The 23,296-nt window shown below is 32.7% G+C and overlaps 1 protein-coding gene across 1 annotated transcript in view; it reads left to right on the top strand.

Annotated features, from left to right (window-relative positions):
* The window catches only part of LOC138341804 (uncharacterized), a 37,964-nt gene that overhangs the window by 1,603 nt on the left and 13,065 nt on the right, over positions 1–23,296 (top strand). The window contains exons 4-12 of the mRNA XM_069293650.1: positions 526–701; positions 822–944; positions 1,074–1,203; positions 1,293–1,927; positions 2,009–2,134; positions 2,264–2,398; positions 2,654–3,389; positions 17,745–17,795; positions 18,116–18,225. Coding sequence (XP_069149751.1) covers positions 526–701; positions 822–944; positions 1,074–1,203; positions 1,293–1,927; positions 2,009–2,134; positions 2,264–2,398; positions 2,654–3,389; positions 17,745–17,795; positions 18,116–18,225 — 2,222 coding nt within the window. The remainder of the gene's footprint in view (positions 1–525; positions 702–821; positions 945–1,073; positions 1,204–1,292; positions 1,928–2,008; positions 2,135–2,263; positions 2,399–2,653; positions 3,390–17,744; positions 17,796–18,115; positions 18,226–23,296) is intronic.

Below are 23,296 nucleotides of genomic sequence, written 5' to 3'. Positions count from 1 at the left end.
TTCTGATTTGTCATCGACCAGCTACTGTATTATTTGATCCAGACTCTACTTATTCTTATGTGTCCACATATTTTACTCCTAGTCTGGATATATTGTGTGAGTCTCTTTATTTGCCGATACGTGTTTCTACTCCTGTCGGGGATTCTGTAGTTGTAGATCAAGTTTATCATTTATGTACTATTACTTTGATGGGGTATGACACTCATGCAGATTTAAAGGTCTTTGATATGATAGATTTTGATGTGATTCTTGGTATGGAATTGTTATCTTCTTACCACGCAATATTAAATTGTCATGCCAAGACAATCACTTTAGCTATGCTTGGAATTCCTATAGTAGAATGGAGAGGTACTCTTAGTCATCCTTGTAAGGGTGTGATATCATTCCTAAAGGCTCGTCAGTTGGTACAGAGAGGATGTTTGGCGTACTTGGACCACATTCGAGATACTAGTATTGAGACACCTATGCTTCAGTCTATTCCAGTAGTGAGTGAATTTTCAGAAGTATTTCTGACCGATTTTCCAGGTCTTCCACCAGATCGTGATATTGATTTTTGTATTGATGTGGAGCCAGTCACTCGGCTTATTTCCATTCCTCCTTATCATATGGCACCGGCTGAATTGAAAGAATTGAAGGAGCAGTTACAGGATTTGTTGAGCAAAGGTTTTATTAGACCAAGTGTATCTCCTTGGGGTGCTCAAGTGTTATTTGTGAAGAAGAAAGATGGATCTATGCGTATGTGTATTGACTATCGGCAGTTGAACAAGGTAACCAACAGAAATAAGTATCCGATACCTCGTATTGATGATTTATTTTATCAGTTACAGGGTGCTTCAGTTTTCTCCAAAATTGACTTGAGATCTGGCTTTCATCTGCTAAAGGTTAGGGCGGAGGATATCCCTAAGACGGCTTTTCGAACGCGTTATGGTCATTACGAGTTTTTGGTGATGTCTTTCGGACTAACTAATGCCCCAGCAGCTTTTATGGACTTGATGAATGGAGTGTTTAGACCGTATTTAGATTCCTTTGTTATTGTCTTCATAGATGATATATTGATATACTCACACATTAAGGAGGAACATGAGCATCATTTGAAGATTGTTCTTGGGATTCTAAATGAGAAGAAGCTTTATGCAAAGTTTTCAATGTGTGAGTTTTTGCATAGTTCGGTGGCATTCTTGGGACATGTAGTGTCCAAGGAGGGTATCATGATCCTAAGAAGATTGAGGCGGTTAGAGATTGGGCCAGACCTACTTCAGTTACTGAGATTCGGAGTTTCTTGGGCTTTGCAGGTTATTATCGACGGTTTGTTGAAGGTTTCTCATCCATTGCATCTCCATTAACTAGACTGATACAGAAGGAGGTGACTTTTCAATGGTCTGACGAATGTGAGGTTAGTTTCCAAAAGCTCAAGACTTTATTGACCACTGCTCCGATTTTGACCCTACCTGTGGAGGGAGAGGGTTGTGTTATATATTGTAATGCTTCTCGGGTTGGTCTTGGTTGTGTACTGATGCAGAAGGGAAGGGTGATAGCTTATGCTTCGAGGCAGTTAAAGGTTCATGAGAAGAACTACCCTATTCATGATTTAGAGTTGGCGACTGTGGTGTTTGCATCAAAGATTTGGAGGCATTATCTTTATGGTGTGCATTGTGAGGTGTACACGGATCATCGTAGTCTCCAGTATATATTCAATCAGAGGGATCTAAATTTGAAGCAGAGGAGATGGTTGGAGTTGCTCAAAGACTACGATATGACTATCCTTTATCACCCAGGCAAAGCAAATGTTGTAGCTGATGCCTTGAGTGGGAAGGCGGTAAGTATAGGTAGCCTAGCCATGTTACAGGTTGGTGAGCGTCCCCTAGCTAGGGATGTCCAATCCCTAGCCAATAGCTTTGTGATGCTTGATATTTCAGAATCTGGTAAGGTATTGGCTTATATGGAGGCTAGGTCATCCTTGTTGGAGCAGATTCGAGCTCAACAGTTTGATGATGGTGATTTATGTTAGATTAGGGACAAGGTTTTAAAAGGAGAAGCCAAGGCTGCAATCCTTGATAGTGAGGGATTTTTGAGGATTAAGGGTCGAATATGTGTTCCTCGTACAGGTGCTTTGACTAGATTGATCATGGAGGAGGCTCATAGTTCGAGGTACTCTATTCATCCGGGGACTACTAAGATGTATCGTGACTTGAAGCAACATTATTGGTGGTGTCGTATGAAGAGGGACATAGTAGATTTTGTATCCCAGTGTCTGAATTGTCAGCAATTGAAGTATGAACAACAAAAGCCTAGAGGTGTGACACAGAGGATGCCTATACCTGAGTGGAAGTGGGAGCGTATTGCTATGGATTTTGTTGTAGGATTGCCATGTACTTTGGGTAAGTTTGATGCTATATGGGTCATTGTGGATCGACTGACTAAGTCTGCACACTTTGTAGCAGTTCAGACGACCTATAATTAAGAGAAGTTAGCCAAAATCTCTATTCGGGAGATAGTTCATTTGCATGGAGTTCCTATTTCTATTATTTCATATCGTGGCACTCAATTTACATCTCATTTCTTGCAGTCTATATAGAAAATGTTGGGAACTCGGGTGGATCTTAGTACAGACTTTCACCCTTAGACTGATGGTTAGTCTGAGTGGACTATTCAGGTTCTTGAAGATATGTTGCGAGCATGTGTGATTGACTTTGGTGGTCACTGGGATAAGTTCTTGCCATTAATGGAATTTGCTTACACTAATAGTTATCATTCGATCATCGGGATGGCACTATTTGAGGCTCTGTATTGTAGGAGATGTCGATCTCCAATTGGTTGGTTTGATGCATTTGAGGTTAGACCATGGGGTACAGATTTGTTGAGGGATTCTTTGGAGAAGGTCAAGTTGATCCAAGATAGACTTCCCATGGCTCAAAGAAGGCAAAAGACTTACACAGATAGGAAGGTTCGTGATTTGGAGTTTATGGTTGGAGAGAGGGTTTTACTTAAGGTTTCACCCATGAAGGGTGTGATGAGATTTGGAAAGAAGGGAAAGTTGAGTCCAAGGTACATTGGTCATTTCGAGGTTGTGGAGCGTATTGGTGAGGTGGCATATCAGTTGGCTTTGCCACCTGGGTTGTCAGGTGTCCATTCTGTATTTCATATTTCAATGCTTAAGAAGTATCATCAGGGTGGTGATCATGTGTTTCAATGGGATTCAGTGTTACTTGATCAGAATTTGACTTTTGAGGAAAAGCCGATCACCATATTGGATAGGCAAATTCGAAAGCTAAGGTCCAAAGAGATTGCTTCAGTAAAGGTTCAGTGGAAGCATCATCCAGTGGAGGAGGCTACATGGGAGACAGAGGTAGAAATGAGGAGTAAATATCCTCATCTTTTTGAGCATCCAGGTTAGCTCTTTTCTTTTTGCGTTCGAGGACGAACATTTGTTTAAGTGGTAGGTGATGTAACGACCCGCTAGGTCGTTTTGAGAATTAGGACTAGTTTGACTCCTTTTGAAAATTTAAAGGGGTATTTTTAAACAATTAGATAACTATGAGTACCCAATTGATGAAGCTTTTATTAAATAAATAATTAGATAATAGATTAGTGGGGCTTCACAGTTAACATACTCTTGTTTAGAAAGTAAAAGGGGTGGGGGTTAGAAACTACCCAAGCGGCGATAATCAATCTACAGACGGGAAGACTTCACTCAGGTAAAGGTTTTCAATGTTAGTTCTTTGTAATGGGATTTAAGATAATGGGTGTTGAAATAATGTGTGTGGGAACGTAAAAATCAAAAAGGGAAGTTGGGGGAAGTTTTCAGTTTGGTGGTATTTTACGTGGAAATTAATTGGGTAATGGGCAAACTATATACTGAATGGATAGTGCAATTAAGAGCTTAATTATATTTTGAAATTTGTATATGATTGGATGATCTTAATGATAGTAGGAATTGCTGGAAGTGTTTTTGGGTTGAAACAAATTAATGGATAAGTCAATTCTGGATTGTTGTTGTTCGATGTGGTCCCTAGGATGTAAATAAATTTTTAGTTTGTTATTAGGAATGAATAAATAGAATGGATGAAAAGTGAAGTAAAGGGAAAATTTTACCGTTTTAATACTCATGCGATGCTTCTGATTTCGAAATCAGTGGTTCGAGTTAGATATTATTTTTGTCTCAAAAATTACCAATTAAATTATTAGTTATTGGATTAGAAAGTATAATGTATGAATATGGTATCCTGTCGTGTGGTATTGTATTGAGTATTATTAGATTATAGGGGAAGAAGATTAATGGAGTAAGTAATTAATTATATTGATCAAGATTCTGGGGATAAGCATTTAAGGACGTGAAATTGTTAGTTTTCACAGAAGCTTGAAAGGTGATCACGTTCATGAACTATAATAGAAGGAGGGAATTATTTATATAAATTAAACCAAGCTTAATCATTGAATAATGATTAGGCATAATCACTTATGAACAAATAATGAAAAGAAAAAAATAAAAAAAAGGAAAAAAAAAGATCATTGGCGATCATATACGTCTGCACATAAGTGGGAATTTTTGTAGTTCCCTGGTCACTTTATTTTGTTTCGAATTTTTCATATAATTTACTCCTTGAAGTTTAATATATATATGGGTACAGCTAATCAATGTTGGTGGTATCATCTTGATAATATCATTAAATTCATGATATTTAGACGAGTTGAGGCTTAATTCTAGACTTGAAATTTGACAAGTATGATAATTTTGGCATTGAAACTATATCAAGATTTGAAGTTTAGTTAGAAATATTAGTGAGTTTTAGGGTCTATGATAGGCACATAAGAATTTGAATGTCTACAAACTCGCTTACTTACTTACATTGCATCATTGATAGATCATGAACATTCCGGAACTTTGCAAAAAGGGAAGGAACTATCTTAAAGATTCGTGACACGAATTCGGCACTTGAGGTATGTTAAGACTTTTTAGACTTTTTGAAGGACGTTTTCCAAATTAAGGATTTAAAAAATGAAAACATACAAGGGGTAAGAGTGAAAGATGGTGGTGTCGTATCAATGGTGTGACGGGCATTGGTATGAGTACCGGTGTTATAAAAAGGAAAAGTACTATTATAGAATGTGGACTGAAATTTGAGAATGCCAAAGCATATGGGCATTAGCTGATATATTACTGACTTGAATTCCTCGTGTGATTGTGTTTTATTTATTTCACCTGTATAGTTGAGATAATTGAGGTGGTTATGTATTATATTCATATTGATTGATTGAGATGCATCATCATTCCCTCTATTGAAACAATATTGTGCACAAACATAGACATGAGACTTAGTATATGTTGGGCACGTCGAGATCGTCCGTGCTGGGGATGGTGAGATGTTAAGATTGTAATTTTGGCACGTGGAGACCGTCCGTGCGAAAATTATTTGATATTATGATAGTGCATTGAGATCGTCCACACAGACACGTGGAGATCGTCCGTGTCGGTATATGGACCTCGCGAGTCCCCCATGGGTCAAGAACTCTCGATGTATTTCCGAGGAGTGTGATGTATATACGGTTGAGTGAGTACTGGGTATTCTGAGACATATCATTACATGGCATCATATTGCATTGCAATTCATCCCATCATTCATTGTTGATGACTATATGTTTCGTTTGGTGTTTGGAAAATATTAAATGTTTATTTCCTTTATTGATGAAACTTAAATAGTAAGTGTAATATATATTTATACTTGTACGATCTAAGAATTTATTTTCTTATATAACTCCCGTCACTACTTCTTCATTGTCGGTCAATGAGACATACTGGGTACACGTGGTTTCGTACTCATACTACTTTGTTGCACTCTTTGTGGTGAAGACTTGATTCCGAGTAGGAGTACATCTCGTGGAGCAAATTGAGTCCGGCTTGAAGTTCTTGGAATTGTGGTGAGCTGCTTGGCTGTTCCGTGGCCCATACCTCCCTCTATCTTTTATTTATTCTGTTATTAGTATTCAAACAGAATATCCCTTATGTTAGATTTGTCATTTAGTTTCAGACTTGCGTTGAATTTTAGAAGCTCTTGTACTTAAGACACCAATTCTTGGGGTGATATATTTTATCTTCCGCATTTCGTACTTATAAGGAACTCAATGTTGGAGATTCTTGCTAAGCGTTGGTCTTTTTTACTCATTTGTTGGTTTAGTTGGGTTAATATGTTGGGTTGACTTACCTATTGGTTGGAAACATAGGTGCCATCACGACTTACAAAATTTGGGTCGTGACATATATATATATATATATATATATATATATATATATATATATATATATATATATACTGGTATGACTTTTCATAAATTTCATGACATTCATTCTAATTTTTCTACAATAGAATTTAATGGTGGTTAATGGATGTTATTGCTATAAGATTTTTTGTTCCGACAAATTTTCATGTCCCAAACAATTAATATCTATAATAAATGAAATTCTTATTGATTATATTCCTATACAATTCAAATGTAAGTAGAGGTGAAAGAGGGTAAGTACGTTCTATATGAGGAACCCACAAAAATCTTGGCAATTTCATACTTTAACTGTTTTGAAAAATATTATCTTATTGACATTTATTTAGCAAAATTCAGTACTTCCTATATTACCCCCAAAAAACTTTTTTGGTAGTATGCGTCATTTTATTAACTAACCAAAAATGAAAATAAAGTTCTGGCCCAACCAAAAAATAATATAATCAACACAACTTATTTCTAATTTTATTAGGTCAAAGCCCATTTTCATTAAACCTACGAGAAATATTTAAATATGTCTTCTCACAATGTTGACTCCTTACTCTCGACAGGATGTTACTCATAACTCCTTCACTTGTGGGTTGTACCGGCTCCCGATATCAACAGTCCTTCTCCCTTTTTCTCACTAAAGATGTGTCACACAATCAAGGTAATGTAACTCAGATATACTTCCTTCTTTTTCTTCATCGCTATTCTAATTAACTCTATTGTTTCTCCAAGTGAAAGAGTTCTTTTTGTTGGACAAAATTTATTCTATATTTTGAATTTTCTTTGGAGTTTAAAACTGGGCTAAAAAGAAAAGTCCTTTATGAAGAGAATCAAAGGAAACTCTTCAATTTCTTACCTGAATGATATTTATTACTCTATTCCAAAATGTAGAGGTAGTCATCACTTATTAATAGCTCTCTAATATATATGTTTAGTGATCTAAGATTAAATTATATTTATGTAGTGGTACCCATAAATCTCAAATGGGATATGAATTAATAATCATGGATATGAAGACCACCAAATAGATTTGGAGTATTTTGATTACCTTAGAAGATTAATGAATGAAGCGTGAAGAATTTATAATAGGCTAAATTGGAAATGTAAGTAAGAGTATTATTGTAACTAGTTTGGGTTAGTTTATCTACTATTATAAATAGTAGTTCTAGGATATATTTTAGGGGTTAGTTTTGGAATGAACATTTGAAGTTTAGGCTGCTTTGTGAGTTTGGGAAAACCCTCAAACTTGTTCAATTGAATCTTTTTAATATCTTGGGTAAATCTTCCCTTATATAAGTTTGATTTTTGTTCACCCTTACAGTCTTTTCTAATAAATATTGAATATCTTTTATGTGCTATATCATTTATTTTTTCTTCTAAATCTCTCCATCTTTCTTTTTATTTTTTAGTCATATATCTCAATTGCTTGATCGTAGTTCACTTTATTGTTCTTGCATCTAGAATCACATTAATATGTATCTCGCAGTTTTTCTTTATATTTCTACATCATACATTTTTTTTCTTGATTGTGGTTCAATTTATCTTTCTTACATTGAAAATCACATCATCTCTCCAACAAAGGTACTAGGTAACACTATCCTTCAAGGAATAAACAAGAGAAATAATCTAGCTCTATGCCAAAAATTGTATTTGCTACTTCTTGGTTCTCAACTCATTTATTAATGACCAGGTAACAATTTCTGTTTTATGCTAAAAAAAACTTATATTTTTTATGCAAAAGGAACCTCCCTTTAGTGAACACAATATTTGAATTGTCTTTTCATTATGTTCCATGCAAAATATTATTTTTTGTAGATATTAAGTGAATTTAGGTGACCTCCAATCTCTGAATTTCTTTATATCTTTCAAATCAATTATTAGGTTAAGATAGTGGTGAAAAGTTGAAAGTATAACTTATACATATTACCTACATATTCATTCTTCCTCACCATGATACAAAATACAAAGAGAATTGACCCTAACTAGATTGAAATTGAAATGTAATTGTTGTTTATATGAATATTTTTTGACATATTCTTTTATCATAACTTTCAGATAATTCCTAACAATGTTAATATTTTATACTAGTATAATCAATATATTGCTTGCTTCGACATTTCACTTAATCTTTGCTTAGTTTGATATTGGATTACTCAGTATTGTGTGTTGCAATATGATTTTCTGTGTGAAGGAGTTATTATTGTTCACATACCTAATGTAAAGTGTCACTTTGCTTGCACCACAATGATCTGTCACTTATAAAAAATACAAAACATAATTTTTATCATCTTCAATAATCTTTTTTTACATATTAAAGTATTTATGCGACCTATAAAATGTTGAGACATCAAATACTAAAATTTCTTGATATTAAAGGAGTATGATTTGCATAAATTGAAAATAACGATATAATTAATATACATTTTTATTATATATTTACACAAATTTATAGGGAGTTGATGTAGAGTCTCCCATGTCTAAAAAAATAAATATTTTAAAAGTGGTCTTGGAACAAAAAATATTATCATTGCCTTAATTAATATCCTCTTTAGATGTTCAAGTGAATTTGATTGTTCAAATGATATAGAAGAGAAAATTGATTAAATTTATAAAAAGATTAGGTCAAATGGTCAATAATTATTAAATTGATGGTGTATCTGATGGTTCAAAAGGAAATTTCATTAACCCTTTTGAAACTATCTGAATTCATTCTGACAGTCTAGATGTTATAGACAACTGTGAATTAAAAATTATATAGACATTTGTGAATTTATCATTCATAGCAGAGAAATAAATTTATTTTCCTATTATAATTTATCTAATGAAATATATTGAAGCATTTTGTTTTTTCTTTTCTAGCATTGGTCAATCATGTTGTCGTAATTTTTCAACTTCAAATTCATTAATCTTGAGGAAAAGCCTTACTTTGTATGATCATAAATTATTATTTTAAATAATTTATTGATTGGTCTTGCTTTTAGCTTTTCACTGTATATGTTCTGTATAATTGAAGTATAAAAGTTTAAATAGAAAAAGAATTTCAATAACAACAAGAAATCTGAAAAACATGCAAATCTAGAAAGGGGCAATAGAGTTGTCAACTTAACAAACAAAGAGCAACAAACTATTCATGTTGTATAATTAATAAATTCTACAATTAAATTTTTACTTGTTAATTTTAAAAAGTAAAATGGGATTGACATAATACAAGTCAATGTAAGATGTAGAATTAAGAAATTATGTACCCTGAATAATTGCAAATAACAATAATAAACACAACAACAACAACAAAAAGTGAACTTTTCTATGACTAAACGGAAGGAAAATTGTTTATCAAAATTAATAATGTTATTATATTTTTAAAACCTGTCAATAGTTTTTTCAAAGCATATTCAAACTATATCACATTTTTATATCTGTTGTGGTAGTATGTTGCATCACCTGGTCATTTCCTTTTAGGCAATTTTGCTGAAAACTTAGATGACTGAAGAGTTTTCGCCGTATACACTTATATTGTCAAATTATAATTTACATAAGCATGACATACAAAAATATATATTTATAAACACAACATATATCAAACATATATATCACATAACATATAATAAAATGCATACTTGTATATCTTGGTGTGTGTGTATATATATATATATATCCATTATGTGTTGTGTATGTAAATATATTCTTTCATCTCTGATGCGGATGTAAATTAAAGATAACATATAACAATATATAAGTGTACATGGAGGAAACTCTTTCGTCATCTAAGTTGTCAACAATATTGTGCAGCAATAGACGAGGTAATGCGACATAGTACCATAATAGAATAAAGTTGTGTCATAGTTTGAATATGTTTTGCAAAAATTATTAGACACCTTTTAAAATATAATAATATTATTAATTATGATTAATACAACTTTATTTTAATCATAAAAAGTTTATTTTTGTCGTTGTTGTTATTACTGAGGCATTCAATAGTGTTTTTAGGTGTCTAATAAGGCCACCACCTTATATATGTACAGTACAAATGAGAAATAGTGCCAACTAATGAACTACGTGTATGTCATAAAGTTTTGTTTTTATTTATTTATTTAAGGGAGTCACTCAATAAATTATTTGCTTGTATTTATCTAGTGTATTTAATATTTACATTAGAGTCCAACTAATTTATATTTTTCTACAAACCAACACATTCGAGGGAAGCACTCTATGAAGTATATTGATTATTTGTTTGATTTGTTAGAGTTCAATTGATATAGATTTTGCTACGAGCTTCACAATCCATAGAAACACTCTATGAACCCAACTCAATATTCATAGCCCTTTTATCTTCTGGCTTAGCAATGTCTGCAGGAGCGGCTCAAGCGTATTAGTGGCCTAAAGCAAAAATTAAATAGGGCCTTAAATTTAATTCTTAATATCTTTATATAAATTATTTCTTTAAGTGTTCGTATAAATTATTTTTCATTAGATATAGTACTCCAAATATGTTAAATTTCTTCTAATAATTCCTTCATTTTTCATGAAATCTTTACTTTTTCTACAAATAGTTTTCAATATTTATTAAAAAGTAATAACTTATACCCAATTATTATAAATAATAAGGCCTCTCAATTTCGGGGCCCTAAGGCACATGTCTTCTTTTAACAATGTCGAGTCACCCATGAATGTCCGAAGAGCAGCTGTATCGTTGTTGTTGCTGTGGAGCCAATAAATGTGTTAAAGGATCGATCTTATATTGCTTCAGATAGAAAGTAAAATTTTGATGATAAAGTTTCAATTTTTATGGGTTTTATTTAAGCTTTATGTTGTTAATTGGGGTGGTGATTTTTCATTGAAATAGGTGATGGGGATGCACCAAAATAGAAGAAATTGAGTTCAGAAGAACATGGTATAAGTACATCAATCATTGAAAAACCTCCATGATTTGGTTTTGAATGGGTTAAAGAAAAAGGGTATGTGTTCAAGATAATTATTTGATTGTTTACGTGTTTTCTTTTGGGTTTTTATTGTGTTGTTGTTGATGTATAAAGTTATTCATTCTTACAAGGTAGAAAAAATGAGATTTTTTTTGAAGTTTTACTTTTTATGAATGTGAAATGAACCACCAATTCAGAAATTAGCGTAGATATGTAGGAATTGTTGTAAATTGCACTTTAGGTGTGTTTGGTATGAAGGAAAATGTGAATGATTTTTTGGAAAATTTTTCTTGGTATATAAGTTAGATTCTCTCTCTTTTTTAAAAAAATATTTTTTTTATGTTTGGTGAGTAAGTAGAAAATATTGTCTCAAAAGCATTTGTATATAACTTATTCAGACTTTCAAACACTATGAAGATGGGAGTGGAGCTGGGGGGAAATGTAACTTGTTTACCGTATTTTCATCAAGGGAATTATTTTCCTCATTTTTAAGAAACTTGTTTACTTGGAGAATAACTAAGTCTCAATTCTTAGGTCATCCCGAATAAAAGAAGTTTCAAGTATCTTAGAAGAAGTTTCAAGTATCTTGGATTTATAATCAAATGAAATGGGGAAATTGATGATGATGTAACACATCATTTTTGTGTGGGATGGATGAAATGCAGGCTTGTATAAGAAGTCTTTTGTGATAAATTAAAAAGGTGTCACTAAAGCTTGAACTGAGTTCTACGTAATGATGATTAGACTAATTGTGTTGTAAGGGGCAGACTGTTGACTAGTTAAGAATTCTCATGTTTAGAAGATGAAAATTGTGGAAATGAGGATGCTGAGATGGATGTCTGGGCTTAGCAAGAAAGATATGATTAGGAATAAATATATCAGTGCGAGTGACTCCCATGGTGGACAACATGAGGAAGGTAAGACTGAGATAGTTCAGAAAACTGATTGGAAGACTTACAATGTTGGGTTTTAGCAAGTGTGAATGGGAAAAGAAAAGAGAGAATATCAAAAGTGAGGGAACTACTTTGGAGAGAAAATGAAAAGTTATTTGCAAAGTGCAAATGAAAAGTCATTTGCAAAGTTCAAATGAAAAGTCATTTCTTTGGATTTGGATTTGGATTTGGCAAATGATCTGATTGATTGATAAATTTCTTGGACAAAATTTGTTTAATCAATTTTTGTTAAATCAAATAAATTCTTGTAATATTATCTCTTATAAATTTGCGGGTAACAGTAACATTCCGAAAAGTTGTTACTTTTCTGAAAAGTCGTTACTTTCCAAAAAGTAGTTATCTTCCTAACAGACACAATTTTTCAAAAAAGTTGTTATTTTTTCCAAAAGACACAACTTTCTGGATAAAATGGGTCTGAATAGATTTCACTGAACAGACATGTTCCTTGCTGAAAATGGCTATAAAAGGAAGTCAATTTTTGATTTTTTAATCGCTGAAAATTTTTCTTTCTCTGCATTTAGTTTTCTCTCAAATAAAATCAAAGTGTCGATCGACTGAGTCTGTGTGACTTGTTGCTGTTCTTCAGTTCGTTGAGTTAAAGAAGTTTGAGGTACTGCTATTTCTTTAACAGGTTTAATCCGTTTTATCTTGTGAGAAATTAATCCACAACCTTTGGTACAGTGAGGGGATTAAATTTCTTAAGGACACACAGTAGTTTCTGTGGACTCGGATTAAATCTTGTATTCTATATTATTTTCTGCTTCATCTTATTTTTGTTTATTAACTTTATAAATACAAGTTATTGTAAGAATAACTATCTTAAGAAATTTAGACAGTTTCTGTATTTGATGTTTCTGGAGATTAAAACATTTATGATTTTCTACTCTACTTGAATTTTTAAAATTATTCGATTAATGATTAAAAGAACATAAAAACTTTATCGTTAAATCAGAAATAGTTTGTGTAAAGATTTGTTCTTTACTGTTAGTATTTTAAATACTTAATTTATCTGCCATTTGTGACAAAAAAAAATTGACTAATTCAAGTCAAACAAATGCTGGAACAGTAAGTGTTGCAACAACAACGGTTGCACATAATCGTTCAAATGCTTCCTTAGCACCGGCTGAGAAACCTGCAAAGTTTTCTGGAGTCGACGTGGTGGGAAAAAATATTTCATAACATTTATTGACGATTGCACTAGATATTGGTATGTCTATTTGCTAAATAGTAAGGATGAAGCAATAGATGCATTTAGGCAATATAAAGCTGAAGTTGAAAATCAGTTAGATAAAAAGATCAAAATGATCAGAAGTGATAGAGGTGGAGAATATGAATCTCCATTTGCAGAAATATGTTTAGAAAATGGAATAATCTATCAAACTACTGCTCCCTACACTCCTCAGTCAAATGGAATTGCAGAAAGAAAAAATCAAACTTTAAAAGAAATGATGAATGCATTACTTATAAGTTCAGGTTTACCACAGAACTTGTGGGGGGAAGCTATCCTTACAGCAAATCAGATACTTAATAGAGTGTCTCACTCATAGACAAATGTAATTCCATATGAGAAATGGAAAGGTAGAAAACCCAATTTGAAATATTTCAAAGTGTGGGGTTGTCTATCCAAAGTCAAAGTTCCTATACCTAAGAGGGTAAAAATAGGACCTAAGACTGTGGATTGTGTATTCATTGGATATGCGACAAATATTAAGGCATGTCGATTTTTGGTTCATAAGTCTGAACATCCGGATATTTATGATAATACGGTAATGGAATGAGATAGTGCTGAATTTTTTGAACATATCTATCCGTATAAAACTAGACTTGAGTCATGTAGTGGGGGATCTAAACAACTTAGAGAAGAACCAAAAGAGAATGAACAAAATGAAGAAAGTCCAAGACGCAATAAACGTCAAAAGACATCTACTTCATTTGGATCAGATTTTGTAACATTTCTTCTTGAAAGTGAGCCTCAAACATTAAAGGAAGCAATGTTGTCTAGCAACTCAACCTCATGGAAGGAGGCTGTTAATAGTGAAATTGAATCAATCTTAACCAATCATACTTGGGAGTTGGTTGATCTTCCTCCAGGGAACAAACCCTTGGTTTCAAAATGGATTTTTAAAAGGAAGATGAAAGACGATGGAACTATTGACAAATATAAAGCAAGTCAAAGGTTTTAGACAAAAAGAAGGTCTTGATTATTTTGACACATACTCACCAGTGACTAGGATTACATCAATTCGGATGTTAATTGCACTAGCTACAGTATACGGTCTTGAAATTCATCAAATGGATGTAAAAACAACCTCCTAAAATGGAGAGCTTGAAGAGGAAATTTACATAGAACAGCCTGAGGGTTTTGTAGTTCCTGGTAAAGAAAAGAAAGTGTGCAAACTTATTAAGTCACTTTATGGGCTAAAAAAAGCAACAAAACAATGGCATGCAAAGTTTGATCAAACAATGTTGTCAAATGGATTTAAGATCAATGAATGTGATAAATGTGTTTACATTAAAGATACTCCAAATCAGGAAGTTATTTTATGCGTATATGTAGATGATATGCTTATAATGAGCAAAGACTTTGCTAATATAAAAGCTACAAAGCGTATGCTTTCTAGTAAGTTTGATATGAAAGATTTAGGAGTTGCTGATGTGATATTAGGAATTAAAATTCTTAAAACTCCTAACGGTCTAGCATTGTCTCAAACTCATTATATTCAAAAGATACTTGAAAATTTCAAATTTTTGAATTTTAAAAGGGCAAAGACTCCAATTGATGTAAATCGTCATCTCTCAAAGAATAAAGGCGAAAGTCAGTCTCAATTGGACTGTGCTAGCGTATTGGGAAGCTTAATGTATGTCATGAATTGTACACGACAAGATATAGCTTGCGCTATCAGTAAACTGAGTCGATACACAAGTAATCCTAATCATAATCATCGGTTGGAAATGAAGAGAGTTTTGGGATACTTAGATGACACTCAAAACTATGCTTTACATTACAAAAGATATCCAGCCGTTCTTGAAGGATATAGTGATGCAAATTGGACTACTGGGTCAACTGAAACAAAATCCACAAGTGGATACATTTTTACTATTGGTGGAGGAGCAATATCATGGAAATTATCCAAACAAACATGTATAGCTCGCTCTACAATGAAGTCTGAATTCATTGCTTTAGACAAGGCAGGTGAAGAAGCTGAATGGCTCCAGAATTTCTTAGAAGATATTCCATTTTGTCCCAAACCAATGGCCCCTATATGCATACATTGTGATAGTCAAGCTGCAATAGGAAGGGCCGGAAGCATTATGTATAACGGCAAGTCTCGTCACATAAGACGAAGACATAACTCTTTGAGACAACTACTCTCTAGTGGAATTATCACAATTGACTATGTGAAGTCAAAAGATAATGTGTCTGATCCACTTACAAAAGGCCTAAATAGAGAGGGAGTTGAGAAATCATCGACGGAAATGGGACTATGGCCGAGAACAAGTCATCGTGGCGGTAACTCTACCTAGAAGACTGGAGATCCCAAGATCTAGGTTCAAGGAGACAAAACAAAGTTATTGATGACGGTTCAACATTGTCAAGGAAAAAATATTATTATTATTTTATGGTCCATTCTCATGATGAGACAATGTTTAGTAACCAGGATAAAGACATAAGGACTTTTTAATGGTTTCTAAGTTTGATATAGGGAATATCAAATGGTGTATCTATGGGATAAAACATTTAGAAATCACCTATGTAAGTGTGAAGTGTAAGCCGCTTCAAGGAGAATCCGGTAAGGCCAGTTCTTTAAGAACTTACTATCCAATGTGTTCATGGCTGCAACAAACAAAACAATGAGAACTAAGAACAGTTAAAGGGTTGATTGTGTGACATATGTTGCCTAGGTATACACCAAAGCTCGACGGTTCAAAGATATCAAATCTACCGATTGACCGAGTATATCCGATATATGTTCACTACGGAAAGTTTAAAGGGAAACATACTTATCCAGATGTGATTAACCTTTACCTACAAGACACACATGTTTTTTCATGCATATGATTTAACAAAAGCTTTCTCCATTCATGTGGGGGATTGTTGGGTTTTAGCAAGTGTGAATGGGAAAAGAAAAGAGAGAATATCAAAAGTTAGGGAACTACTTTGGAGAGAAAATGAAAAGTCATTTGCAAAGTGCAAATGAAAAGTCATTTCTTTGGATTTGGATTTGGATTTTACAAATGATGTGATTGACTGATAAATTTTTTCGACAAAATTTATTTAATCAATTTTTGCTAAATCAAATAAATCCTATTAATATTATCTCTTATAAATTTGCGGGTAACAGTAACATTCCGAAAAGTTGTTACTTTTCTGAAAAGTCGTTACTTTTCAAAAAGTATTTATTTTCCTAACAGACACAATTTTTCAAAAAAGTTATTATTTTTTCCAAAAGACACAACTTTCTGGATAAAATGGGTCTGAACAGACATGTTCCTTGCTGAAAATGGCTATAAAAGGAAGACAATTTTTGATTTTTTAATCGCTGAAAATTTTTCTTTCTCTGCATTTATTTTTCTCTCAAATAAAATCAAAGTGTCGATCGACTGAGTCTATGTGACTTGTTGTTGTTCTTAAGTTCGTTGAAGTTAAAGAAGTTTGAGGTATCACTACTTCTTTAACAGGTTTAATCTGTTTTATCTTGGGAGAAATTAATCCATAACCTTGGGTACAGTGAGCGGATTAAATTTCTTAAGAACACACACTAGTTTCTGTGGACTCGAATTAATTCTTGTATTCTACATTAATTCTTGTATTCTATATTATTTTCTGCTTCATCTTATTTCTATTTCTGTTTCTGTTTATTAACTTTATAAATAAAAGTAATTGTAATAATAACACAAATAACTTAGTGAGCAGGTGTGAGACATTGGCAATGGTGGGTTGAAGGAGAAGTAAAGGTATACTGAAGAAGTATTGTAGAGGAGTAATTAGACAGGACAATGGCGCATCTTCAGCTTGCTGAGCAGATGACATCATATAGTGGAATTAGTTGGTCACGAATTAAGTTAGATGTCTAGTTGGTAGTTGCACGGTATTGTCTCACTTTCCAGTGGCATAGGCTGGTTGGTAGTTTGGAGCACCATATTTCCTTTCTCATTCATACCAATAGTATTAACACTATTCTCATAGTTCTTATTCTTGAATTTTTTTACTATTGTTGTTCGTAGTACTTCAATTGCCGAACCATTTAGTTGTAGTTACTGTTACTTTACTTCTGAATGTTATGTAATGCCTACCATACTATCTTTCATGGCTTCTTCACTTCTATATTTTCTTTTTCCCTTACTGCTTTGAATTATCAATCTTGAGAGGGTTAATTAGAAACAATCTCTCTACCTCCACTCGGTAGGGCTAAGATTTTTGTAAAATCTATCCTCTCCATACTCCACTCGTGGAACCATATTGAGTTTATTGTTATTGTTGTTGTTTGCCTAATGAAAATGTTTTCCTCTATACTAAAAACACCCTTGGTGTTGCTATTAGGAACATGATGATTCCTATTTTTCCTCCTTATGGCCTCACCTTTCCTTTTTTTTGTTTTGTTTTTGGCAGGGTTCGAGGTCTACCCTGTCGAGGGTTGTGTTAGAGATCTTATACTGGAAAGTACTTCAAAAGATTTTTATATATTAACATGAGCTGAACTTAAAGATGTTATCTGCACTGCACTTTTTTATTGTTAAATGTAAGTTATGATAACTAGCAACAAGAAAGTGCGGCGAGTCGCACTGTGTTTTTTTTTTGGTCTTCTGAAGATTGTTTTAACTTTTATAGATAAGACAGGAATTAGAAGGGCAAAATTTAGTCAATTTGGTCTTCTCAAGCAACATCTTTTCCACTAATTATGTAAACCTTATTAAGAGTGGTAAAAGTTTCTGATGTATCTTTTTGAGTGTTTACCTCTTTCGATCCTTTGTCCATAGCAGGTTTTGAGCTTTACCCGACTGGGAGGAAGTTTAAGCGGAATGGCTATAATGTTGTTCGAAGACCTCTGGCATGCAGTGAAGCCGATTTCATTCGCTGGAAAAATTACTTGGTAATTACCTATATTATCAACAAAGAGTAGTTTTGTTATTCTTTCTTTTGTACCTATATTTTAGTTTCATCAACATTAAAATATTTTTAATATGTTGTTACCCCAAGCTGATAGCTAACCAGATTGCATTACTTACCTAAAAGGCTAAAACATAAGGGTCTGGAGTCAAACCTCCCCCCCCCCCAGACACACACACACAAATCAATCGCAAAATATCTGTAACCTATGATGAGAATTTTCTTGTCAAAATTTCAACTTATTATATTATTTAACTAAATAAGGAAGAATTTGCAATATGATATGGAGCTTTGATTAAATAAATAAAATGTAATATCCCATAAACAACATCCACAACAGCTTTACATAAACAAATTAAGTGGAAGATGTTCTAGTATATGAGTACGCTAAAAATGGATCAATTCAACTTAGAATGAAAAGTAGAACTTCCAATGAAGACGGGCCTCAAAAAAAATGGGGCTAAATGATGCAAAATAATGAAATTTCTTAGTTTGTTATAGTTTCAAGACTTGCATTTTATTTAGCTTCTTTGTTGTTTCAGAATTTTGATAGTAACAGTACTAATAGTTTTATCTTTCATCGTTTCATGTTTTAATTTTTGATGGATTTGTTGTCAAAAGCATCTATAGAAAATTTTCAATAAAAAAAGAAACACACTATATAGTTATGGTGAAATCTTAAATTTAGGTACCCATATTTAGTCTATCTTGATGTAACGATCCAAACCATCATTAAATAGGAAGAGATAAAAATGCAGAAAATTTGTACCACTGACCCACCAGGGTAGGGGATGTTTCGTTGGGGCGCCACTGCCAGAGCGGGGTAAGTTGGTGCCATAACGGGAATAGCGAGGCATGATGTAAATTACGAGAGATCATACTTTCTCCATCTTCCTAAAATATATAAATAAGTTGTAAATCACCCTAGAAACCCCACAAAAGTTGCTCTAAGCATGGGAATGAATGAGAGGGAGATTTCTACCGTGGGAATGACAAACTCTTGTAAACTCTTTGACAAATCACGAAAAACTTTAATCATAGTCAAAACTCCAGGTAGGCTAGGTTTTTATAATTGAATAGTTATAAATATGCTTTTACCACGTGATATATGCAAATCAATGGTAGGTTGTGGGCAGACCTTTGTGCACCAAGTAAACTACATAAATAAATCATGGAAAACTCAAAGTATGTGAGTCTATGCCTTGTGAGAAGGAATTGATGTGTTGTTAGAAAAATATAGAATTGCTATCGTGGAAAGAATGGGGTAAAGAATGAGTATACGGGATGAAGAGTAGAACTAGAACTATGAATGTATGTTTCATCCGAAAATGGAGGTAATGAAGTTTAGGAATTATGATGAACTAGGCGCAGTGTGGTCAATTATTAATTAGGTGATAGGGATTGATAAATGATTCATAGGTGATGGTTGTGATTATATGTTTGTGTGGTGTATACATATTTTTGCTTCACTATGATACTTGTACATGCATGAATTTTGTAAAATTGATCATACTTGTTGTAAATGAAATAGATGAAATATAATTACCATTAGATCATGACATATATGGATGATGTTGATGTTGTTCTTGTGTTTGTGATTATGGTGTGAATGGGATCAGATTGTCATGTTTCGACATAACTAACTTGAATCAGATTGCCATGTTTAGGCATAACTAACTTGGATCAAATTGACACATTCTGATAAAATATTGGATGGAATTGCCACGTTCCGGCATAGTAATAGTGTGGGTTTGGGTTCCGTGAGAGGACCCATGTGATTTAATCATGGTTGTATACTTTTTGACAATATGGCATGTGTTTTATATGCGTGTGTAAAATATATTGTTGTATTAGTGGTATAAGTTGAACTTAGCGGAGAATTGAATTAGGGTCGTTGTACTGGAAAGTTTCTACGTGTTTTAGAATGGTTAAGCTATGGTAAAGAATGTGGGAAGAGGGTTACTTATTAGGGTGATAAATCTATATTGGAGGTGATTCCAAGAGAGAGTGAATGTGGAGAAGTGAGTGATTTATTTCATGATCTCATTGATTAATTTATTGTCTTATGTGGTGGGCATTGGATTGACCGATGATGCCTTTAAATATGTTTTTTTGTACTGATACTACCCTTGCTATGTATTTTGTCATGGATTTGATGTAGAATTGTTGAGGTTCCATTAGGGGCAGACAAAGAAATTCCTACTTACATTCTTCTTTTCACATTTTGTTAGTTGTGCCTTTTATTTATTTTGTCCAGTTGTACTCTTAGCTCTTGTACCTGTTTAGACTAGGTACATGAGTGTAATTTAAAATACTTTACAAGTTTTAAATTAATAATGTGTTGAAGGCCTAATAATAAAAATCGTAGAGTTATAATTGTTCTTGTTTGTCAAAAATTTTTGCATGTTTTACTTTTGGGGTATGAGGGTTCTCCTACTTAGATGTGGGTGCCTACACAATTAGGTAGGTTGGATCATGATACTTGACCCAATTCATCTCAACAAAATTGACCTTTGGATGGGATAATGACCACCCAACTTACTCCATCTATTATTCTAAGAAGGATGTTAGTGTCGAACCTCGGTATGAACATGACGAGTTCCCTGCGCTAATGTGCCTTGAATAATATATTTTTCAATACAAGGGTTAGAGTCAGGATTAGATGTGGATGAGCATATTGATCTATACATGTGACTCAGAGATATTCATTTATTAATTCATCCTAGTTGACCATTAAGCCCACCTCGACCCAATCCATCTTAAAACAAGTAAGCTTTGGGTGAGTTAATGATTCAACCAATTATTAACTCAACCATCTTGAACATTTCAGTTCAAGCTCAACCACCATTTTACACTCATAGGCTTTCAATGAAGCTTTGAAACTATAGTTGATTTGTTAAGTAGTTCAACTTAGATGAGTGAGCTACCCACGTTACCGGAGTTTTATTTTTGTCACAATGAATCGGTTAAAAGTGTGTTATAATATTGATTTTTTTGAGTGATTTTCACAAATAAAATTTTTCTATGCTACTATTTTAATTTTGATCTCATGAGGAAAAATAGTACAAAAATAATCATTATGTTATAAACAGGAGCAAAATTTTTGTGGGGTATCAAGTTTTTTAATTTAACATTGAGAAAGACTTCATTAGAATCAAGTTATAGTGATTTAAAATAATTTGATCATAAATTATGATAAATTTTCTTATAAATAGTTATATCGATCGTCAGAACTTTGGTCACAAATCTGAATAAATCACCATTATTATTTAAACTTTAACGAATATATAATATTGATTAACTTATCTCTTGATTTTTTTGTAATTCTTCTTCAGGAATTAGAATTGCTACACTCCCTACTTGTATTGTATATGTCCATTTATACTTTGTAGTTTTAGGAAAATCAACTCAATTTTTTGATATTAAACTAAAATTATTCCCTGGACAACTCAATGATTAATGAGTGTGTAGAATTTTCCCAATCATTCAATGAAATTATTTTCCTTTCCTAATCGTGAATAACTTGGTTCTAAGGGTTTAATCTCTCTTTCTGGAAGAGTTAAACATGATGAAATTTGACATTTCACTTACGTAACTTTGTGTTAAATTAATGAATTATGGGATGACGAGTGATAAACCTATGAAATTAGTATTTATGGGAAATAAGAGTCGTGAAGAACTCTATTTTAGCAATTTGTAATGCCACTTTATTTATTAATATTTTCATAAATTTAATGTTAAGGTTGGTTAAAATATTTCTTTCTTTATATTTTTAGCAAGATTGTAACTTAAAGTAACTTTTAACTACTATCCCTATATTCTATTTTGCTAATCTATAAGTTCTTCCTCTTTTTTACTACCATTCTTTTTCCTTAATTAATTAAATGTTTTTGTTTCTCGAGTTATCCTATATATTTTCCGCATATTTATGAGGGATCGTCGTATCTTATTTATTTGAACTTTTCAATATTCTATTATTAAAAAGTTAATGTGAAATCACAATGGTCATACAAATTAATAAATTCTTTTTAATTTACTCCATCTCCACTAGATACTCACTCCTCTTTCTTTGCAATATAATTTCTTGCATAAATAATTTTGCCTATAAAAATTAAGATACGTTAACATTGAAGATGAAAGTGTAGTTAATGTAGGAATTACTTATATTCCCTTTACCTAACGATGAAAGAGAATATGGACCATTTTTTTGCAGATGATATTATTGTGCCCCCATGGTTTGATGCGCGTAATTTCTTTTTTTAACTACAAAAAAAGTTCGGATGAATAATTGATAAGTAGGAGACCTCACATTGATCTATCATCTTCATTATACATTTAAGCCCATGATTTAATTTCTTGAACATCAGAAGGATTTCAATGTTTACCAGACTACTCTACTATTGAAGTTTAATTGTTAGGAGACGTCAATTTTTAAGAATTTCTCCATTATTATGTATAAGATTTTGATATCTAAAGAGTAAATAATCCTTACTCATTGTGCATGAGAGTTCATTTAGATAATCAAGAAATTTGATTTCAAATTGTTCTCAATTTTTTGGAGGAGAAAAATCATAAGGGTTACCTCATCTTTGGGGATCAATAAAAGTCTCATACAATCAATAACTACAATAGATGAAATTATGATTGATTATATTCCTACACATTCAAATGTAAGTAGTTATGAAAGGAGGATGAAGGTAATTTCTATATGAGGAGCTCACAAAAATCTTGGCAATTTTGTATTTTAACTGTTTTAAAAATATTGCTTTATTGACATTTCATTACCATATTTCGATACTTTCTATATGGCCTCGAAAAAATTTTTATAAAAAGAAATTTGTTGGGGCCATATAAGCCATTTTATTAATTAACCAAAAACCAAAATAAAGTTGTCCCAAGCCCATAATAAAACAATCAAAACAACCTATCTCTAATTTTATCAGGGCAAAACCCACTTTCACTAAACCTATCTATAAATGTTAACTTTAGCTTCATCTTGAGCTCACTTTCCTCTCTTCTCACTTTGTTGCCTCCTTTCTCTTGACTGAATGTTA

The sequence above is a fragment of the Solanum lycopersicum genome, chromosome 1 (genome assembly GCF_036512215.1).
Source record: "Solanum lycopersicum chromosome 1, SLM_r2.1".
Taxonomy (NCBI): Eukaryota; Viridiplantae; Streptophyta; class Magnoliopsida; order Solanales; family Solanaceae; genus Solanum; species Solanum lycopersicum.
Note: the sequence above shows the minus strand (reverse complement) of the source record. Positions and strands in the feature narration are given on the sequence as shown.